The sequence below is a fragment of the Triticum dicoccoides genome, chromosome 6A (genome assembly GCF_002162155.2).
Source record: "Triticum dicoccoides isolate Atlit2015 ecotype Zavitan chromosome 6A, WEW_v2.0, whole genome shotgun sequence".
Taxonomy (NCBI): domain Eukaryota; kingdom Viridiplantae; phylum Streptophyta; class Magnoliopsida; order Poales; family Poaceae; genus Triticum; species Triticum dicoccoides.
The window spans coordinates 458,537,083-458,557,589 of record NC_041390.1 but is presented as its reverse complement, the minus strand read 5'-3'; the positions used below and the strand labels follow the sequence as shown (position 1 = coordinate 458,557,589).

The 20,507-nt window shown below is 42.3% G+C and overlaps 1 protein-coding gene across 1 annotated transcript; it reads right to left on the bottom strand.

The window, feature by feature from the left end:
- Nucleotides 1–2,982: 2,982 nt before the first annotated feature.
- LOC119317254 (DEAD-box ATP-dependent RNA helicase 8) lies at nucleotides 2,983–10,975 on the bottom strand. The gene is made up of 10 exons (XM_037591686.1): nucleotides 10,374–10,975; nucleotides 9,988–10,048; nucleotides 9,222–9,456; nucleotides 8,764–9,002; nucleotides 7,158–7,409; nucleotides 6,892–7,072; nucleotides 5,642–5,730; nucleotides 4,785–4,858; nucleotides 4,542–4,702; nucleotides 2,983–3,815 (listed from the first exon to the last, which is right to left on the bottom strand). The coding sequence occupies exons 1-9, from the start codon at nucleotides 10,733–10,735 to the stop codon at nucleotides 4,624–4,626; spliced, it is 1,572 nt and encodes a 523-aa protein (XP_037447583.1). The 5' UTR covers nucleotides 10,736–10,975; the 3' UTR covers nucleotides 2,983–3,815; nucleotides 4,542–4,623.
- Between the last annotated feature and the right edge of the window lie 9,532 nt (nucleotides 10,976–20,507).

Sequence of the window (20,507 nt, the reverse complement as noted above, 5' to 3'; positions counted from 1 at the left end):
TCAAATGTCGGTAGTGGTCCAGTCCGATTGATTATCTTCATTGGATGGCTAAAAATGACGGGACGATCAGGTCCAAATATTTACGAGCATTTTTGTGAGAAGATGCCCTGCCATTAGCAAGGGACCGCTGCCGGAAGAGAAAACATAGCATGGAGACCACCAGAGATCCACACGCCGCACCATAGCCCTACTCTCTCGGGCTCACATTGGCTCAGTGCAAGTACGACGGAGTGGTGGTGCTTTCGGGGGTCGGGGCTCTGGCCGTGAGCGTAGCAGCGCCGTACGTACTCCTACTCCTACATAGCCGCGTCTACGCGCAGAGGCAGCAGGGAGGGTGATGAGTGGGGAGTCGTACAGCGAGCGAGGGGGGGAGTAAATGGGGCTCGCAAAGGGCCGACGAGATGAAGACGTGCACCAGGCAAGAGAAAGCAGTGACTTTAAATGAACCCTCTGGCCTCCGAGCGTACCCCTAGCTCGGATTTTGAGCAAAGGAAAAGGAGTAGGAGTACGTACGTGCTTGCATGTGTGTGCGCGCGCGCGCTGCGCTGTGCTGCGCTGGGCTCTCTCGTGGAATTGAATGCGGAGCTCAGAGTTCCCTGCGTCGCTGCGACAGACACCGGGCTGCTGTCGCTGCTGCTGTTGTTGCAGACGCCGGCAGGAGGGTCACCCATCATGGCCAGCCTCGCCGCGCCCGCGCAGGTGCTCGGCCCCGTCACTGAACTGCTCCTCGGCTCGGCGTGTACCGCCGCTGCCATTGCTACAGTCGCGCACAAGAGCTGTCGATGTGAGCAGTGCGCGCTTCTGTTTCTCCGTCGGAAGGGCCAGATGAGCCAAACGTATGATCCGATTCCATCATGATCTAGTACCACGTATGGACCGTATGGTACATGTACATGTACTGTCTACAGGATGGTGGGCTTGCATGCTGCAGATACATCATTGCCGAGGGAATTAGGGGAAGAAGACGTGGTAACGTACGTATTTTTTGCTTGTGCGTCTACGTTCAACTTTTCAGTCAGGCACACTCCCGCTCCCGTGGCATGACAGTCACAAACTTGTCGACAACTAAAGACGACGCAGGGGGGACGGGGGGCAAAACTTATCACCTGAATGCGATGGCAACACAAAATAAATAGCACTCCTGTGCCCGTTGCATGACAGTCACAGTCTTGTCCATAAAAGATGGCACAGGGGAGCAAAAATTTATCACCTGAATGCGATGGCACTACAAAATCGGTATGGAGAGAGCGCAGAAAACACACACTGCCACTATTCGCATGCATGGCGCACAAGAAGTATACGCTGCGCTATAGTAACACTGGACTGCGTCTGATTCAGGAGCGTTTGAATATTTCCTGGACAACGTCCTTTGACTCGTCCCATGCTGCCCCAACTACGGACTAAAGAAAGGCGTATCACGGACCGGACAGAGCCCGTTGCCACTCTCAGTTTACAAGACCATGTAGTCTGCAGAGACGAGTTTCGCCGGCAGCAGTGGTTCGATAGATAGATATGAAGGTGTGCTCAACACGGAAAAATTGGCAGGGGCCCTTAGGTTGAGATGGCCTTGATTTGAGTGGAAGGAGCCGTTCAAGATGTGGGTTGGTTTGAGAAACCGGTGTGACAACAAGGACTATGATCTCTTCTACGCCTTCACAACCATCATTATCGGCAATGGTGCCCGCACGCCTTTTTGGATGCTCCTTGGGTGCAAGGTAGAAAGCCCAAAGACATTGCTCCGATCATCTATAATGCAACCGTACGAAAGAATTGAAAAATCAAAAAGGCCCTTTTGGACAATGCTTGGATATCCAAAATCAAACTGTCCAACAATTTCTCGATTGCTCACTTCCATCAATTCCTCCAACTTTGGGCTAGCATTCGAGGCTTCCAACTGCAACATGACATGGAGGATGAAATTGTGTGGAAACACACTGACAGTGAGCTCTACTCTGCAGCTTCTGCTTACAAGGCACAGTTCCATGGCATGCTTCGCTCGCCATTGGAACAAGTGATATGGAAAGTTTGGGCCCCTTTAAAATAAAGTTCTTCACTTGGTTGACCGCTCAAAATAGAGTGTGGACAGCGGACAGATTGGCCAAATGTGGATGGCCAAACTATGGCCTTTGTCCCCTTTGTAGGCGTGAGCAGAAAACAGTCAATCACCTTATTTTCATATGTCAGTTTTCCATTCAGCTTTGGGGCATGACCAAGGAATGGCTGCAACTCGAAAGCATCGACACCTTTGTCTCAGTTTTCCATTCAGCTTTGGGGCATGACCAAGGAATGGCTGCAACTCGAAAGCATCGACACCTTTGTCTGGCATCATTTTGAATCCACCAAAGAGTGATGGATCGCGCTCTCCGACTCCTACGCCCCCAATAGGAAGGCGTTGGCCTCCCTTGCCTTGCTCACCTCTTGGGCCCTCTGGAACGAGCATAATGCACGGGTGTTACACCACAATAGTGCACCACCATTTGTAATTCTAGCACTCATCAAAGGGGAGGTGGCACTTTGGGTTGCCGCCGGGGCTAAGAAGTTGCATTCAATCATGCCAGGAGAGTAATCCCTTTGTATGGCGGTGGAGTGTGTTGTAGCCCTAATAAACTCTATTATTCTCTTAATTAATATATGAGGCAACTCTTTTGCCTCGGTTTAAAAAAAAAAACACAAGGCAACAGCCAACGGGGTTCAATTCTCATGATTGCATTTCCCCTTTTCTTCTTTGTTGCAAGCGTCGAACTTTCAAAACATTTGACAACATGACAGGAGGGATTACCCATTTGTAATAACTACTGTAAAACAGACATAGATCGCCATAAATATAGCTTTGAAAAAACAAACCCAGAATGGATATGAGACTTCTTTTCACGTGAGTTAAATAACAGATCACAAATAATTCAGAATCACTTCTAATACTTCTAATATTGTAATCATCAAAAAAAGAAAATGCGTAACAAAAATTATAGTAGAAAGCATATATACAACAGAAAGATGCATATAGATAGCAGAGTGAACCAAGGGAAAGACCGTAGACAATCAACAATGAGGCAGCAAATAACAGTTCAGTGTCTACTGGCATCCCTTGTCCAGCACAGATACCAGCAGATAAACTCTGTTTATTCAGCAATACATTGTCAACTTGGAAATGTCCGGCAGAATTTAAGCGAGGACAATGACATACATGCACATTGCCTAGGCATGATGCAAGAGCTAGACTGCGTAGCACAATGCAGCTCAATGCACATTATTGACAGACCAATATCCAGTTCACGACCAATACCTAAAAGCCCCAGCGACTACTAGGCATGATGCAAGAGGAAGGTTGCATATGCATAGCACAATGCAGCTCACTGCACATTATTGGCACAATATATCCAGTTCACCTCTACTAGTTGAAAGCCCTAGCGACTACTACTTTGCATCGACAGTTCAGAGCTCAAGTTGGATGACCGACTTCTGATTGACACCTCAACGACGCATGACCAAGCTGGAACTTGGGATAACTTGTGTGCACCAACAGCGCAGACTCACAACCAGTAAGTAACAGGGTTAAAATGTCCTGTGAGAAATAGCTAACGACACCACAAAGAAACGAAAGGAGCTATGATGTCAAGAACTAAAAGACCATGGCTAGACCAATAACAGGCACCTAGCAATGTACACTGCTATGTGCCTGAAAGAGTAACAGGACGTTTGCCCTGAGTTAACCACACTAATGTCAGCATAACAACGTCAATCAGAACACCCAGATGTCTTGTCTCACACATGATCCACTAATGTTCCCATATACCACAGGAGGCCCACAATAAGACCTGCAAACATCACAGAAGGTAAACATAAGCTGTGACAGGAGGTAAAAGCATGAAGAACAAAAGCATATATGTTCTGTTAAGAGACTAAGAATTGATCTCTAACTGCATCATTCAAACGTGATATGGGACATTTTATCAAAAACGGCATGTGTTTGTCGCAGCCTAACTGTCATTGACTATGTGGGTGCAGCACTAACCAGACACACTCCAGGCTTGCCACGCACGCAACTGGTCTGGCAACCATATACATGTAGTTGTATTTCCCTCGTACAGGCAGCTTTGTGATACCAAACAAGTTGGGGTAGGCTAGAGCTGAAACCCATAAGGTCTCGCATCCAACTCATGGTTCTGACACATGGATAGCTAGCTTCCATGCACTCCTGTCCGTGGCTAGTTCTTTGGTGGTATGTAGGTTAAAAAATTCCCTAAGCTGTACTAACTTTACACACAGTTATACCAATATGTAAACTAGGAGATCCAAATGTGATGGATTAAATTTGTGAAGTGACAAACCACATAAGGTACAAAATTGTGTAACTTTGCAAGCAGTTTCAACAGTAAAACCAACCAATGGATGCCACACAAACCCCCAAATGACAATGTTACAATAAAAGCTTCAGGTGACAGTAAGCATATTTTCAGTCATTGTGAATTTGTGATTCAAAAACTAAACAGTCAACGGTTATTGATCATGACATGAAACCACAAACAAGAACAGTTTGTTACCTGACAGGTGATGAGATGGTATTTACAAGAGATGTCTTCTTATTGCTCAGAGAAAGTGAATGCATGCGAAAGCACTATCCTATCATTGGCAATATATGGCCTGGTCTATCTGAGGGGGAATTGGTTTTATCTCAGTTCCGAGCTCCTGCTCAATCCTATACCTGTTCCGGAAACAATATTATGTCAAGAGAGCAACTAAAGAATATAAGCGGTCAAGAAATTTGAGGTAGGAAATGAGCATACAAGTTAAAGCGATCCTCGTAGGTGATCAAATTCACAGCCAAACCAAGGTGACCGAATCTCCCAGATCTACCAACCTTTAAAGCCAAAAAAAGGTTATGTGAATCATAGAAAATCAGAGCAGGAAGATATATTACAAACAAAGTAACCAAAATATTGAGGACAAAGCATTTACATGATACACAAAATTTAATTTTCTATTCGGATATAAACCATTGAGGCTGCATTCGGGACGAAGGAATTTTACAGGAATCATGGAGGCTTCCTTTGCTGTGGATTTCTTTCCTTCAGGAGCATTCGGTGCAAAGGAACAGCCACACCGATTCCAAAGGAAAAGCTTCCTATCCTCCATTTTTCACAGGAACTGGAACATGAGCTCGAAGCGCATTTTTCGCGTAGGCCCAAGGCAAACAGGTGAAGCCCTGGACTGCTAGATTTGATGTGTTTGACTGTAGAAGTGGGGTAGACCTGGTTCAGGTGGACCATCCAATGGCACGTGAAAGCAAAAACGATGGTGGTGCATGTGGCGTGTGTCCACGTGTAACAATGATTCACCAAGAGGCAAGCACAGCCGGTTTCCCTTAATTATTTAATCCGTCTGTTAATTTATTCTATCTCCTATGCTGGCTTCCTGTGTTCCGAACACCACTAGTTGAACTTTTTACTACAATTTCAAGCCTGTAGGTTTTCACTTTGGCCAACATCCTACTCCTACGCGTTTTTCTATTCCTTTGTTTTGCCACGTTCTGAACAGGGCCTAAGATTGTGGAACAGATAAAACAATATTCCCAGAATACATAAGAAATACGAAAATTTGATTGTCATGGTATAAGAAATTGAGTCAAAAATCATTTGCATACCCTGTGGAGATACGTTTCAGAGCTCTTGGGGAAATCAAAATTGATAACAACATTAACAGCTTGAATATCTATCCCCCTTGTGAAAAGATCTGAAAAAGATGAAGTCACAGACGTAAGAAACTTGAACAAATGGTATGCCACACACTTCTTCCAGGCTTCCAGCAACAAGCCCAACAACTACTAGACAATTTTACTAGCATTTATTTCTTATAACAAGCAGTTGACGGAAGTTTGAAGTGACCACTGGAAAATTGACTAACATGAAACGACAATACTAGGATTTTCTTTCCACTGTCTTTCACAGCCGGAACTAATTTGAGACACTCATCACTTCGTTAGTCACTTGACATTTGACAAGTATCTCTTCAGGGATAGAACTCTATGCGAAATTTAAATAGCAAACTAAATAGATGGTTTACTGAAGACAAAACATGTATAAGTGATTGATTAGACCGAGTTAAAATTTCAAGTAGACTGTTGAAACATTAGTACATGTGCCTTTTCATCAAAATAAATTGCATAATGGTAAGGATGAAGACAAGCTTAGATTGAGTGACACAAATATTGTAGGGTTTTTATCATTTCTGCCACTGGTTGTGTCCCACTACTCATTTTTGCCATTAGAAGTTACAACTACTCAAAAATGCCATCGATTCGTGAGATGCTTGCTCAAAAATGCCATTAGATATCTCAAAAATGCCATCACTCCGTTAGATGTTTGCTCAAAAATGCCATTAGACACTGCTATTTTCACGTCAAACCCGTCGACCATGTTATATGACAAAAATAAGCCTAGACCCACATGTCAGTTCTCTCTATCTCACAATGATAAGTATGGCCCCACATGTCAGGAGTAACCAAGCGAATAATTTTACAGGAAAATAAGAACGTTGTTGGGAACAAGTGGACCCCACACTTTATTGTAGTGAGATAGAGGGAGAGCTGGCATGTTGGTTCATAGGTATTTATGTCATTATAACATGGCAAAAGAGATTTGAGATCACAATAATGGTGTCCAGTGGCATTTTTGAGCATGTGTCTAACGAAGCGATGGCATTTTTGAGCAGTTGAAATTCTTAGTGGCAAAACTGAGTAGTGAGACACAACCGGTGGCATAAATGATAAAAACCCAATATTGTATTTGTACGCAAGAGCACAGATAACTCAGACCAGATAGCACATAAAGGGAGATGAACTAGCAATGAGCTCCAAAGAGAAAACGGCAATACAGAAGACACATAATTGCTTGCCTGTACAAACAAGGTTCCTGCATGCCCCATTGCGGAAATCATGGAATACTCTGTTACGGTGGTCCTGCAGCATCTTTGCATGGATGTAGAAGCAAGAGTAACCAAGCTCCGTGATCTTTTTCGCTAATAGCTCAACACGATTTACAGAGTTGCAGAATATTATTGACTGATTTATTTGAAGCTGTATCAATATAAACATAAGTTGGATTATTTATATGTATGCAGGAGATCAAAATGTCCAACTAAAAGAGAGACAGTTATTAAACCTTGGAAAAGAGGGTGTTAAGACAATGAACTTTTTGCCTTTCTTCTACAAAAGCATAGAATTGTGTAATTCCCTTCAGTGTAAGTTCATCCATGAGGTTAATAACATAAGGTTTAGGCAGATATTTATCCTTGAACTCCTTGACAGTCACAGGGAATGTTGCTGAAAACATTAAAATCTGTCGACTCGCTGGAAGGTAACGGATCAACTGCTCTATGGAAGGTTGAAATTCAGGAGAGAGAAGCTTGTCTGCCTGCGAAAAGCCAATAACTCTCATAAGAAAGCACAATAGATATATTTATTTATTGACAAGCCCAAGACTACAGAAGCAAATTCATTCAGCACAAATTCTACAGACAAAAATAGCTTCAATACATTTACTAAAATGTCCCGAGCAAGTTGGGGTGGGCTAGACATGTAACCCAAGAGAAAATAGCTTAAATACATTACATTATAGTTACAAGATGAAGACGAGGGCGCCGCCACCTTGCCTCTCAGCTTCAGGTACTATTTGTCCTTTAGGAACCATTACTGAGTTCTTTTACAGACTAACTTTGCCTTTATACATACTCTTTACCAGTGTTTCATCTTTTCATCATTCTTATTCACAAGTAACTTAAGCAATGATCTTAATGCCAATCCTTCTCACTACCAACTACTCTATTTAGCCTAAATACAGGAACTCAGTTTTTTTTTCACATTGTTATTATTGCTTGCAAGTATACATGCTTTCTCATGATTTTAATCGCATTGTTATTTTTCTCAAATGAAATAAATAGTAATGAGTTTGATGTTACAGTTTGATTTCAAAAAACCTTATTTGTTCGACGGGAACTAGAAAGGGCAGTTACTTGATATAGCAGTTGAGGGACGAATCATATATTTGCATGTTTGTGTCAGGGAAAATAGAATCAGCGTAGGCATAGTCCAATAGCTACAAATTCTTCTTCTGAAATGGTTTTCTTAAGGCACTTCTAACATGACGACTGAAGGCATAGTGTGAGATGTAAGAACTATTTGGTTTGCTCATGAACTCAAGTTAGGTTTGCAACTAAAGTCATGGTGCGGGCGTGCGGCGCAATTACTCAGCTCCATACCAAGTTACCAACCAGTTATAAATCCATGGCATGTTTGGTTCATGTACTACTGCTTAAGGTTGCAAACTTCACAGCTTCTTTTGCTCAAACCCAAGGCGTACTTATTTATCAAGCTATGTTAATTCTCAAAATAGGATCCACATTTGGGGTAAGCCTAAGAGCCTTATTCAACAATTCTGAGTCAGTGACGTGTGCGACCCTCGTGGAAAAGAGTACTTAACACAGGTGTGGCTACAAACCAAAGGAAGTGTTAACTTAAACTCAGACAACTTGCCTAACTACCAAACAGGCCCAGCAAAAAAAAAGCTAGTTGCCACAAGTAGCTACATAAACTGTGGATTCAGAAACTTTTCAGAACAGAGTGGCAAAGTATGGTCAGCAACCAGCATCCAAACAGACAGATACAAATACAGGTGAACAAATATTCACTATGTATTAAGATTTAAAAATCGGCCATTTACAAGACAATGCAAGCAATGTGACTATTTAGATAGGCTTAGAATGAATTACCTCATCCATAACAAGCATTGAACAGTCCTTCAAGATGCAAACACCTTTCTTCGTAAGGTCCAAAATACGTCCAGGCGTTCCAACAAGTAAATGGACAGGTTGATATAGACGAACAATGTCGTCCTTCAGGCTAGTTCCACCAGTGGTGACCATAACTTGGATCTTCAGGTGCTTGCCAAGCTCTTTGCAAACTTGCGATGTCTGTAGAGCCAATTCCCTTGTGGGAACAACTATAACAACTACAAATTTACAGGAGGCAGCATTAGATTATAAAACTTTCCAGTACTATATAGCTGACCAATGCACAGGTACACCCAAACAAAAACAAACAAAACCCCACATTTGGAAGGAGCAAATATACATGTCAAAGTTTCTATCAGCTATTACTATCAAGGCACAAGTAATACATTTGACCCCCAAACAGTATCTATCAGATCAAGTGAGGATGCAGACCAAACCTTGAATAGCATTTTTGTCCTGGTCGATCTTTTCCAGTGCAGGAATACAAAATGCAGCAGTCTTGCCAGTTCCATTTTTTGCTCTAGCAAGAATATCACTACCAGTTAATGCAATAGGAATGCTTTCTTCCTGGATTGGAGAGGGCTTTTCAAATCCTTTCTCATATATTCCCATCAGGAGTTCACGCTTAAGAAAATAATCTTCAAACTCATTCCCTTTGGTGGCAGTAACATCCTATACAAAGAACGAGATTAGATAATAACGATCACATCAACACATAAAGTGAGGCAGCAACATTATGAACTAGCTTACTGGACACGACATTAACCAAAGATCGAAGGGATCTAACACTTGTGGGGATAAAAGAACCGTAACCAAATTTACTTAATATGCAAGTATGATCATTACAATAACATATAGGATGAAGTCTTATTTATTCACGTTGAAAATACAAGTAACTAGCATCAAGTGTCAAGTAATGAAATATTGATTTGCAAGTTGTGGTATGAAGATAACTCATGGATTTCAGACAAAACAGCGTTCAAAACTAGGATCGCCATATATTTGGTATGCAATGTAAGGCATCACAAATGGAAGTTGATAAATAAAAAGAGTCGTGACTACAATTTTTACCACAGCAAGAAAAAACTAGTTATGCAAAGTATAGCGACCAACATATTTCAACATTTACTGTATTCCTGGTACAGGAAGTACCCAAACTCCAGAAACAAACACAAAACTAAGAATCAAGATGGAATGAATTACCTCTGTCCTGAATCGTGTATCTGCGGGTGGAAGCTTCAGTTGGGCCTTCCAATCTTGTGAACTGCACAAACCGAATATAATAATTGCTGAGCGGCCATCTCCAGTTCACGTTTCTCCACGTAGAATGGTTATTTATGATCATGTCTAGATCAATGATTCATTACTTACCCGATGTTTGTTAAGCTACTTGTATTACAGTTCAGCTAGAAACATAGAATGCAGAAAACTGATGTGGGTTGCTTAACATCAGAAAAGGAAGCATCTACCACAGCATTTGGTTGGCTTTCGCAAGCTACATTGGTGATGCTTAAACTATGTGTTGAAGCATCAGCTACCATGACCTATAAGCTGCCATCCAAACTACTACTAAGCTTTTATCGTCTCACCTAGGATCGTTGCCGACCGCCGCTGGGGGTGGCGCCACGACCTTGGGCCCGCTGGTCCCGGCCGCGGTGATCTGGTTTCGCCGCAGCCACTGCTGCTGCTGTTGCTGCTGCTGGTGGTGGTGATTTTGGTGATGCTGCTGCTGGTGGTTACTTTGGTGGTGGTGCTGCTGCTGGTTATTTTGGTGGTGCTGCTGCGGCTGCGGCTGCGGCTGGCGCTGCACGTATTGTTGCTGGTGCGCCGCCGACGTCTGCTGGTGGTGGTGGTGGTTGTTCTGCGACAACGGCGGGCCACGGCCGTAGTAGTTAGGGTTCCCGCCGCGACCGTTGCCGGTTCCGGGAGGGTACCTGGCGCGCGGATCCATGGGTGAGAGGAGGGATCGGATCTTGTGAGGAATCGGCGAGAGAAGGGGCAGATCGAACAGCGACGAGGAGATCGCAAAGGGGAAGTGGATTCGGATGGTGGAATCAAGGTGCTCGGCGCCCGGATCAGGCCGAAATTTGAACCCTTTCTGCCTAGTGTTCGTGCCGGGGAGGAGGAGCGAGACGACGGAACGGAAGGGATGGGAGCGTGGCCGAACGTCTGAAGCTAGGGCAGCGGCGAGTTGGAATTGGAGGAGGGAGACAATTACAACAATGCCCTGCCAAATTTATCTGGGTACGCCTGGAAACGGAAAAAATTACTACTACTTAATCGAGCCATAAACTTCTAAAGCCGAAATCACCATACCAAACTATCCTGATCTATTTTGAACCTTGAGGAAGTTCCCAAACAGGGATTCATCAACATGGCAGATCGAATCAAAAATTGTTGGGTTATTTTTTAAAGAAATCTCGCTTCGCTTTATTAAGCATCTGAAATGTCCATAGATACAGAAATTGGGTCACGGGAATGTCCCAACCATAAGGCCTCGTTTGGTTCCGAGGTACCCTCTCGGGATTCCCGTCGTTTCCCTGGGTGGGAATACCACGAGCAAATTTCGGCCCGGTTTTATGGGACCCATTTGGTGCTAAGCGGGGGAGGCATTTTCTTCTTCGATCCACGCCAGTTCCCTGGGTATGAAACCATCGCCTCGACAGGTCAGGAGAATTCTCCCCATCCTTCTCACGACGAGTCTTAGAATCGTACTCCGCCTTGCGACCTCCTCTGCTAAAATGCGATGGCGCCTACCTCCTCCGCTGATCTCCTCAACCTTCCCAAGCACACACCAAAGGGCCGCGTGAATTTTTCACAGGTATTTTGTTTTGCCAAGATTATTTCACCCAGGGCGTCTTTTCCCTGGAGATTTCTCCCTCCGTGTCCAAACAAAGCCTAAGCGGCGACCTATACCTAGCACATAGGCGTGCTTGACAAAAAAATAAGCTTCAAAATTAAAGTTTCTACTTCAAAAATAAACTTACAACTATGAAAAGCGGTTTTTTTGCATGTATCTCGTGAATAATCATTGCATGTGTTTCCCAGTTCCTTCATCGATATCTTGTATCACACCCTTGCGATCTGTCGCAATGTGAATTCTTGCAAGATTATTGGGTGCGGTTGAGGGAGGGGGCACCACAAGTATTTGGGCCGGCCCACTATACCACAGCAAGGTATGAAATGCTCGTGGTATTAAAATTTTGTTCAAATTTGAAAATATGTTCATGTTTGCAAATTCTGTTCATAAATTCAAAACATGTTCATGTTTTAAAAAACATTTTCAAAAAATGTTCAAAAATTTCAATAAAAATGTTCTTATTTTTAAAAAATTGCGCCATTTTTCAAAATATGTTCATCTTTCAAATTTTGGTCATAAAATCAAAAAATGTTCAGTAATTCAAAATATATTCATGCATTTAATATATTGTTCATAAATTAAAAAAAGTTTTATTTTCTATTTTTGATCACAAATTACAAAATGTTTCGTTTGGAATTTCAAACAATCTTCAAGATGTGTTCTTCAATGATTTCTTCTTACGATCTGATGTCCATATGTGAGTAGTCCGGTAAGATATGGGATGAGGCATAGGCCTTGCAACCCTTTGTATTTGTTGTGGGGATCAATGGAATGGCTTTGAATTAACATCCCATATGTGTAAAATAAAATTGTTCCGTAGATATATCTTGTCTTGTCCGTGATCTTCATCCCTGTAGGTACGCAGAAACATGGAAATCGAGCAACGGGAAGGCTAAGTGCGGGGAGAACATGAAGTGTTATGCTGAACACTAGTGATAGAAAGGTTTAGTACGGTAATACAGATCCAATCCTTAGGGATTTAAGAGGTGTGGTAATCAAACGCCCAAAGCTCTTGTCTGATATTTATTATCTTAATTATCGAGGCAATCCCATGCGATGGATAGGGTCTGCGGTAGGACAACTGATTATTGATGCAAGACTCATGCCGGTCAAGATATTATTTGGACATATCCACTACTAGAGAAAATCTTATACATGGAGGCTTATCAGTAGCGCGTGTTAAAATAAGGCACTACTGCGGTCACTAAGGGCGCTACTGATAATTACATAGCAGTAGCGCGGCTTCAGGAAAACGCACTACTACTATAACTACCACATTATTGCCCACAAGCTAGGTATAGTAGTAGCGAGCTTCCAACAGACTTGTTACTGCTAAGTATATAGTATTAACAAGTTTTTAGGAGAGGGCGCTACTGCTAAGTTTGAATCGTGTCACATGACGGGCCCCACATAGCAGTAGCATGTTCCACAGGAGCGTGCTACTGCTACGTATTTTAGCAGCAGCGTGTTTTCCTAACCCACGGTACTGCTAAAAGTAAACCAAATAAATGAAAATAAAATAAACAAAAAGAAAGAGAAAATAAAATGAAAAACAAATATAAAAGTAAATGAAAATAAAAAAGAAATGGAAAAGGAGAAAAGAAAATGTAAAGAAAAATAAAATAGAAAGAAAAATAAAAAAAGAAAGGCATAGCAGTAGCGCTGGTCTCCAACCAACGCTATAGCTAAGGTAGCAGTAGCGCGGGCTGAGAACCAGCGCTATAGCTATCAGTAAGCAGCAGTAGCGTGTGTACCTAACTGATGCGTCCATTTTGCATCATGTTTTCCTACTGTTATTTATAAAATTTTGTATGTATAATAATGATTTATGAAGTAATTTTAATGCATTTTCTCTCGTAATATGCAAGATTTACACGAAGAAGGAGAATGCCGGCAGCTGGAATTTTGGACCTGGAAAAGTGTCGAGTTCAGCGGGAGTAGCAGCGGTAGTAGGAGCGGTAGTACCGCTCATAAGCGATGGTACCGCACTTACCACCGCTGCTAGTGTCACTCGAGGTTTGTCTTCTCTTCCCCTTCTCCCTGTGCTCGTGTAAGATGCTGAGCATGGTCCCAACGATAATATCGTTGGGCCAAGCGGTAGTACCGCTCCCATGGGCGGTAGTACCGCGCACTGCAGACTTAGAGTGGGGATAACGGTTGGATATTTTCTCCCACTGTAAAAGGTGGTCTTCTTCTTTAAGAAGACTCACCTCTCCCCCCCCCCCAAACTCCATTATTGCTTCAAAGCTCATTTTCGCCCGATCTATTTCCCTATCCAATCAAACTTGTTGATTTTCTAGGGATTGGTTGAGAATGCCCGAATCTACACTTCCGTGCGGATCTTGTTACTCTTGGATGTTTGAGCACACTAGACGGTTGAGGTCACCTTGGAGCCACATTCCAATGTGGTGAAGCTCTGTGGTGTTGTTGGGAGCCTCCAATCAAGTTGTGGAGATTGCCCCAACCTTGTTTGTAAAGATTCGGTCGCCGCCTTCAAGGGCACCACTAGTGGAATCACAACATCTCACATTGTGTGAGGGCGTGAGGAGAATACGGTGGCCATAGTGACTTCTTGGGGAGCATTGTGCCTCCACACCGCTCCAACGGAGACGTATTCCCTTCAAAGGGAAGGAACTTCGGTAACACATCCTCGTCTTCACCGGCTCCACTTGTGTTTATCTCTTACCTTTACTTTGTGCAAGCTTTACTTGTGTTTTATCCTTTGCTTGCACTTGTTGTTGTTGTTGTTGTTAGCATCATATAGGTTGCTCACTTAGTTGTACATCTAGACAACCTATTTGTTGCTAAACCTAATTTGTGAAGAAAAGCAAAAAAATTGGTAGTTGCCTATTCACCCCCCTCTAGTCAACCATATTGATCCTTTCAGTTCCAAGACCAGGTCCATACTAGGTTTGTCAAGTTTAAGCCAACTATTCTACATGTGCAAAATTGGTTTACGCCCGTTGTATGTGAACGTAGAGTCTATCACACCCGATCATCACGAGGTGCTTTGAAACGATGAACTTTGGCAACGGTGCATACTCAAGAGAACACTTTTATCTTGAAATTAAGTGAAGGGATCAACTTATAATGCTACCGTCGTTCTAAGCAAAATAAGATGCATAAAGGATAAACATCACATGCAATCAAAAAATGTGACATGATATGGCCATCATCATCTTGTGCTTTTGATCTCCATCTCCAAAATATCGACATGATCTCCATCGTTACCGGCACGACACCTTGATCTCCATCGTAGCGTCGGTGTCGTCTCGCCAACTATTGCTTCTACAACTATTGCTAACGCATAGCGATAAAAAGCAATTACATGGCGCTTAAGTGAATGACACGCAGGTCATACGATAATTAAAGACAACCCTAAGGTTCCTGCCGATTGTCATACTCATCGACATGCAAGTCGTGAACTTATTACAATACATGATCATCTCATACATCAACATATATCACATCATATCTTGACCATATCACATCACAACATTCCCTGCAAAAACAAGTTACATGTCCTCTACTTCGTTGTTGCAAGTTTTACGTGGCTACTACGGGCTTCTAGCAAGGGCCGTTCTTAACTACACAAAAAACCACAACGGTGATTTATCAAGTTTGTTGTTTTAACCTTCTTCAAGGACCGGCCGTAGTCAAATTCGATTCAACTAAAGTAGGAGAAACAGACATCCGCCAGCCACCTTTATGCAAAATAAGTTGCATATCAGTCGGTGGAACCGGTCTCATGTGCATGGACATGTAAGGTTGGCCTGAGCCGCTTCATCCCACAATACGGCCGAATCAAAATAAGACGTTGGTGGTAAGCAGCATGACTATCACCGCTCACAACTCTTTTGTGTTCTACTCGTGCATATCATCTACGCATAGACCTCGACATGGACGGAGGAGGAACTAGAACTAGAGGGAGACGGGGCACCGCACACGGCTTGGGGATCGTGTTGTATGTTGCCCCTGTCCCTCCTCTCATATATATAGGGTCGCGTTATTCGTCATCCTGGGTGAGGAATAGTTATTCTTCACCCCCTCTTTATTTTGACATCAATGCAACGTATTTTTACGTTTCGTAAATTTTGTCTTATTTCATACATAAAAAGAGAACTTCAGAAAATATGTACTCGTTGTAAAAAATATTTTATGTTACGTAAAATTACGAATGTAAGAACATAGTGTAAAACATACATAAAATTTGATTTTTCTGGTCTTATGACCTTTTTTATTTTTATACCAAATTTTACATATTGAATCAATATGCATGTAACTATTTACATTGTAAACATAATGTATTTAGAAAGCGATCGTAAGATTACCTCGGATGAAGAATAATTTATTCTGCACCCTGGGTGATGAATAGTAACACTATATATATATATATATATATATATATATATATATATATATGAGAGGATGGACTATTATGATCATGGTATTAGAATAACTATTTGGATCACGGAGCGCTCTATATATACGCGCGAGGCGGATGCTCCCGAACCAGTCCGTAGGAAAAAAGAAAAAGCCTGGCCCACCCTATCCTCGGATCTCCCCAACCCTATCGCCTCCCTCCCTGCAACCACTCGGCCCGCCGCCAGCCGCCATCCCCACCGCTGCTTGGCGCGCCGCCTCAGCCTTCCCCAGCGCGCCGCACCTGCTTCCCCACACCTCCTCACGAATACCATCCCTATTACCCTAATAACCCACAAGTTTAGGGGATCACAACAGTTTTCGAGGGTAGAGTATTCAACCCAAATTTATTGATTCGACACAAGGGGAGCCAAAGAATATTATCAAGTATTAGCAGCTGAGTTGTCAACTTAACCACACCTGAAAACTTAATTTCTACAACAAAGTGTTTAGTAGCAAAGTAATATGATAGTAGAGGTAATGATAGCAAAAGTAACGATAGCAAAAGTAATGTTTTTGGTATTTTGTAGTGATGATAACAATAGTAACGGAAAAGTAAATAAGTGAAGAACAATATATGGAAAGCTCGTAGGCAATGGATCAGTGATGGAGAATTATGCCGGATGTGGTTCATCATGTAACAGTCATAACATAGGGTGACACAGAACTAGCTCTAATTCATCAATGTAACGTAGGCATGTATTCCGAATATAGTCAGACTTGCTTATGGAAAAGAACTTGCATGACATCTTTTGTCCTACCCTCCCGTGGCAGCGGGGTCCTATTGGAAACTAAGGGATATTAGCCTCCTTTTAATAGAGTACCGGACCAAAGCATTAACACATGGTGAATACATGAACTCCTCAAATTATGGTCATCACTGGGAGTGGTCCCGATTATTGTCACTTCGGGGTTGCCGGATCATAACACATAGTATGTGACTATAGACTTGCAAGATAGGATCAAGAACTCACATATATTCATGAAAACATAATAGGTTCAGATCTAAAATCATGGCACTCGGACCCTAGTGACAAGCATTAAGCATAGCAAAGTCATAGCAACATCAATCTCAGAACATAGTGGATACTAGGGATCAAACCCTAACAAACCTAACTCGATTACATGATAAATCTCATCCAACCCATCACCGTCCAGCAAGCCTACGATGGAATTACTCACGCACGGCGGTGAGCATCATGAAATTGGTGATGGAGGATGGTTGATGATGACGACGGCGATGGATTTCCCTCTTCGGAGCCCCGAACGGACTCCAGATTAGCCCTCCCGAGAGAGTTTAGGGCTTGGCGGCGGCTCCGTATCGTAAAAGGCGATGAATCTTTCCCCCTGATTTTTTTCTCCCCGAACACGAATATATGGAATTGGAGTTGGGGTCGGTGGAGCTCCAGGGGGGCCACGAGGCAGGTGGGCGCGCCAAGGGGGGGCAGGCGCGCCCCCACCCTCGTGTCTAGGGTGTGGGCCCCCTGGCCTTGATTCTTTGCTAGTATTTTTATTATTTCCAAAAATAATCTCCGTGGAGTTTCAGGTCATTACGAGAACTTCTGTTTCTGCACATAAATAACACCATGACAATTCTGCTGAAAACAGCATCAGTCCGGGTTAGTTCCATTCAAATCATGCAAGTTAGAGTCCAAAACAAGGGCAAAAGTGTTTGGAAAAGTAGATACGACGGAGACGTATCAACTCCCCCAAGCTTAAACCTTTGCTTGTCTTCAAGCAATTCGGTTGACAAACTGAAAGTGATAAAGAAAAACTTTTACAAACTCTGTTTGCTCTTGTTATTGTAAATATGTAAAGCCAACATTCAAGTTTTCAGCAAAGATTATGAACTAACCATATTCACAATAACATTTAGGTCTCATGTTTACTCATATCGATGGCATAATCAACTAGCGGGCAATAATAATAAATCTTGGATGACAACACTTTCTCAAAACAATCATGATATGGTATAATAAGATGGTATCTCGCTAGCCCTTTCTAAGACCGCAAAACATAAATGCAGAGCACCTTTAAAGATCAAGGACTGACTAGACATTGTAATTCATGGTAAAAGAGATCCAATCAAGTCATACTCAATGTAAACTAACAGTAATGAATGCAAATGATAGAGGTGCTCTCCAACTGGTGCTTTTTAATAAGAGGGTGATGACTCAACATAAAAGTAAATAGATAAGCCCTTCGCAGAGGGAAGCAGGGATTTGTAGAGGTGCCAGAGCTCGATTTTGAAATAGATATGAATAATATTTTGAGCGGCATACTTTCATTGTCAACATAACAACCAAGAGATGGCGATATCTTCCATGTTGCACACATTATAGGCGGTTCCCAAACAGAATGGTAAAGTTTATACTCCCCCTCCACCAACAAGCATCAATCCATGGCTTGCTCAAAACCACGAGTGCCTCCAACTAACAACAGTCTCGGGGGAGTTTTGTTTGCAATTATTTTGATTTGATTTGCATAAAGCATGGGATTGGGCATCCCGGTGACCAGCCATTTTCTTGTGAGTGAGGAGCGGAGTCCACTCCTGTTGAGAATAACCTGCCTAACATGGAAGATACGGACAACCCTAGTTGATACATGAGATATTTGAGCATACAAAACAGAATGTTTATTTGAAGATTTAGAGTTTGGCCCATACAAATTTACTTGGAATGGCAGGTAGATACCGTATATAGGTAGGTATGGTGGACTCATATGGAATAACTTTGGGGTTTATGGGATTGGATGCACAAGCAGTATTCCCGCTTAGTACAGGTGAAGGCTAGAAAAAGACTGGGAAGCGACTAGCTAGAGAGCGACAATAGTCATGAACATGCATTAAAATTAATCAACACCGAATGCAAGCATGAGTAGGATATAATGCACCATGAACATAAATATCGTAGAGGTTGTGCTGATTTTGTTTCAACTTCATGCCTGAACATGTGCCAAGTCAAGCCACTCAAATCGTTCAAAAGAGGATACCACCCTATCATACCACATCACAACCATTTAAATAGCATGTTGGCACGCAAGGTAAACCATTATAAGCTCCTAGCTAATTAAGCATGGCATAAGCAACTATAATCTCTAATTGTCATTGCAAACATGTTTATTCATAATAAGCTGAATTAGGAACGATTAACTAATCATATTTACAAAAACAAGAGAGGTCGAGTTCATACCAGCTTCTCCCATCTCAATCAGTCCATCATATATCGTCATAATTGCCTTTCACTTGCACGACCGAATGATGTGAATAATAATAATAGTGCATGTGTATTGGACTAAGTTGGAATCTGCGAGCATTCAATAAACAGGAGAAGACAAGGCAATATGGACTCTTTTGTCAGATCAACAATAATGCATATAAGAGCCACTTTAACAATTTAATTATGGTCTTCTCCTATCGACCCCCAAAGAAAAGAAGAGAAATAAAATTATTTACACGGGAAAGCTCCCAACAAGTAAAATAAGAACAAGAAATCTTTTTGAGTTTTCTTTTTAATTACTACTACAAGCATGGAAATTAAAACTAGCTAAAAGCTACAACTAATTTTTTTCTCGGTTTTTCTTAAGGTTTATTAAACACACAAGAAGAAAGCATAAAAAAGAAATAAACTAGCATGGATATTACAATGAAAAAGTGTGAGCATCGACATCTAGCAATGAGTGTGTGAACATGAATGTAATGTCGGTGAGAAATACGTACTCCCCCAAGCTTAGGCTTTTGGCCTAAGTTGGTCTATTGCCACGGATGGCGTGGCGAATATCCAAAGTTGTAGTTGGGGTCATACTGTGATGGATACTCAGATTGCCACTGGCTGGCAATCACCTCCGGATCCCACTGGTAATCAGACTGTCGTGGAGGATCAAATTGTGGTTCCGGCTCTGGCTCTGCAGCTGGTGTAGGGTTCCGGTAGGCGTGAATGACCTCCAACGGAACAAGGTACTTGCATGCAGATAAATCAAACAAGGAAGGAGCAGGCAGGGTAATAGTCTCAGGATGATGTTTATCAAAGAACAATTTCTATTTAAGCTCATTCCCCTATTCTTAACAATAAAATCATGTGATACCATACTCTTATAATCTAAATAAATAGTAGGCAGCAATTTTTCTTCCTTTTCATAGTGCCTAATAGGTATGTTATAGTATGCAGCAAGGCGTTAAGCATAGACACCTCCAAAGATGGGGCCCTTTGTACGGTTCAGACTTAACCGTTTGACAATAATACCACCCATACTAACAGAGTCGTCACGGAATAAACCATGGAACAAAATGATAATATCAAGAATCACTAAGGTTTCCACAGTTTCCGCGACCAATTAAGCAACGGCTAGCAAATATTGCAAAGTAGCGTAAAAAGGAAAATGTATGCTAGTGATTCTTGCATCGGAAACTTTCCTAGTTTCCCCTACAGTAATAGTGTCAATA